The 2500-nt window shown below is 33.7% G+C and overlaps 1 protein-coding gene across 1 annotated transcript in view; it reads left to right on the top strand.

The window, feature by feature from the left end:
* The window catches only part of LOC113802770 (uncharacterized), a 30414-nt gene that overhangs the window by 16886 nt on the left and 11028 nt on the right, over positions 1 to 2500 (top strand). The window contains exons 13-16 of the mRNA XM_070133574.1: positions 326 to 395; positions 692 to 791; positions 1038 to 1204; positions 2431 to 2480. Coding sequence (XP_069989675.1) covers positions 326 to 395; positions 692 to 791; positions 1038 to 1204; positions 2431 to 2480 — 387 coding nt within the window. The remainder of the gene's footprint in view (positions 1 to 325; positions 396 to 691; positions 792 to 1037; positions 1205 to 2430; positions 2481 to 2500) is intronic.

Raw genomic sequence — 2500 nt, 5'->3', positions numbered from 1 at the left:
TGAGAATATTTCGCATGATATTTTTGTAAATAATAATTTCTTCCGTATTTTATTATTATTATTATTATTATTATTATTATTATTATTATTACAAGACGTTTGTATTGGACACGCTTGGAATTTAAACATTTCTGATAGACTATCCCCTGATATGATAAACAGTAAAACACCCCAGAAAAAATACAATATTGGAAGAAACGACCCAACTTGTACTACCATCCATTAGTTAACCTTATACATCGAAACACGTCCCATTATTTTCATTCAAGTGACTTTTTCCCTTCTCCATGTCCGAATGTTGCTATTGCAATTTCTCCATTAACAGAAACCTCAATGGGTGGATGAGGCCTTCGCTGCCGTATTATGTGCTGTGTCCTGAAAACGGAACATGTCAGGTAATGTGCGATGACTGTATGAAATTAAATAGATGAAAGGTGTGTGTGTGTGTGTGTACGTGCGTGTGTGTGTATGTGTGTGTCTGTGTCTGTGTGTGTGTGTGTGTGTACGTGCGTGTGTGTGTATGTGTGTGTCTGTGTCTGTGTGTATGTGTGTGTCTATGTGTGCCGTGTATATTCGCGTGGTAATCAGATACTGTCTTTTCATTCACATCTTATTCCCGCTGAATTTATCAAGGAGTAAAATGAATCCAATGACGTTACGAAATCACCTCAGAACGACTTCCTCCCCGCAGCCGAACGGACACAATACCTGTCTGACCGTAAACCGAAACGGCACTTATGTAGCCCAGAGCTGTTTTTCAGAAGACCTACGTTATGTGTGCATGTTGCCAGGTACTTCATTATAGTATTACTTATCTGATGCTTATTTTATGCACTTGTGATTTATGAGCTTGGAAAAAGTTTTTATTCTCATTATTTACAGAAAATGGCATATTCCATCACTACATTCCCTTTCGTTCAATGTTTTGATCATGACCATATATAACTATGCAACCCATTCATTTCCACCATCATTTTTTTTCCGATACATACTTCACACTGAAAATGTCAGCATATCACACCCGCCTTTCTTTTCAGCATACTGCCCCCCTGGATTTAGACTTTACTTAGGCCGGTGTTACAGAGTCAGCGATATGCTGTTCGACTCGCATCTCGTAGCGCTGTCCTTGTGTGAAAATTACGGAGCCGCTTTGGCCTTTCCGGAGTCGGCAGACGCACTGGATTTTATTGCTCGCATGATACTGGTGAGTGAGAGTATTATTATTATTTGTGTTATTATTATTGTTGTTATTATTATTTCCATTATCATTATTGTTGTTATTATTATTTCCATTATCATTATTGTTGTTATTATTATTATCATTAGTAGTAGTAGTAGTAGTAGCAGTAGTAGTAGTAGTGGTAGTATTGTAATTATTATTGTTAGTGTTATTATTAGTAGTAACATTTTTGTTATTTTTGTTATCATTATTACTGTTATTATTATTGTTATTGACACTATCATTAGAAGTATTAGTATTAGTATTGTTGTTATTATTATCATTATCATTATCATTATTATCACCAATATCATTGTTTTTGTTATCAATATTATGATGATTATTATTATTATCATTCATTATTTTTTATTATCACTGTTATCATTAGATAAAGTTATTATCTTTTTTGGATAAGGATTCATCGGTGCAGAAGAAAAAATGTGAGATTTGTGATTCAGATTTATATGGTTGTGTTATTTTGTTTATCGTTCTCTTAATTTTTTTCTTATTCTCATTTATCGTTTTTTATCTAATTTCCTGTTACTATTATATGTACTAAAGTGGTTGATTTTGGGGACATAGAACGAATATTTAAGTAAATATTTATGAAAGAATATTTCGTGTTTGTATGAGTGTAATCTAAAAAAATCTTTAAAGTTTTGTAGGAAATGTATTTCTTACAATTATTTTCATTAATATGCGCAGCTAAATGTCTCGGATGATGTCTCCTTTTTATTTAACTTTGACGGAATATTTCGTATATTTATATTTTCCCTTGCGTTTGACTTTTATTTTCTCCTTTTCTTTCTTCTTTTATGTTTTATTCCTTTCTTCTTGATCTTCCTCCACATCCCTTTCTTCTTTCTCTTTTTATTCTGATCCTTCCCCTTTCTCGTCTACTTTCTTTTCTTCTACTTCGCCTCCTTCATCTCTCTCTCTTTCCTCTTTCTCCTGCTCTCTTTCATCTGCTTCTTTTTTGTCTTCTTTTTTCTTCTTTCTTCTTCCTTCTTCCTCCTCTTCTCCTTCTCCTCAATCTCTTTTCGTTCTTCCCCTTCTCCTTTTTATTCTTATTCTTATCCCTCTTCTTTTTCTCCTTCCTCGTCCTTTGGCTCTCTTCCTTTTCTCCACTTCCCCACATCTTTTATTTTTCAAATTCTTGTTCTCCATTTTCTCGAAGAAATAATTATTCTTTTTTCTCCTTCACTTTTCAGAAGAAAAATCTTTCACTCCCCGTCGCTGGATTCCTCGGCTTAAACAGAGTGTAAGTAACAATAACGATTC

Source organism: Penaeus vannamei, chromosome 19 (assembly GCF_042767895.1).
Source record: "Penaeus vannamei isolate JL-2024 chromosome 19, ASM4276789v1, whole genome shotgun sequence".
In the NCBI taxonomy this organism is placed as follows: Eukaryota; Metazoa; Arthropoda; class Malacostraca; order Decapoda; family Penaeidae; genus Penaeus; species Penaeus vannamei.
Note: the sequence above shows the minus strand (reverse complement) of the source record. Positions and strands in the feature narration are given on the sequence as shown.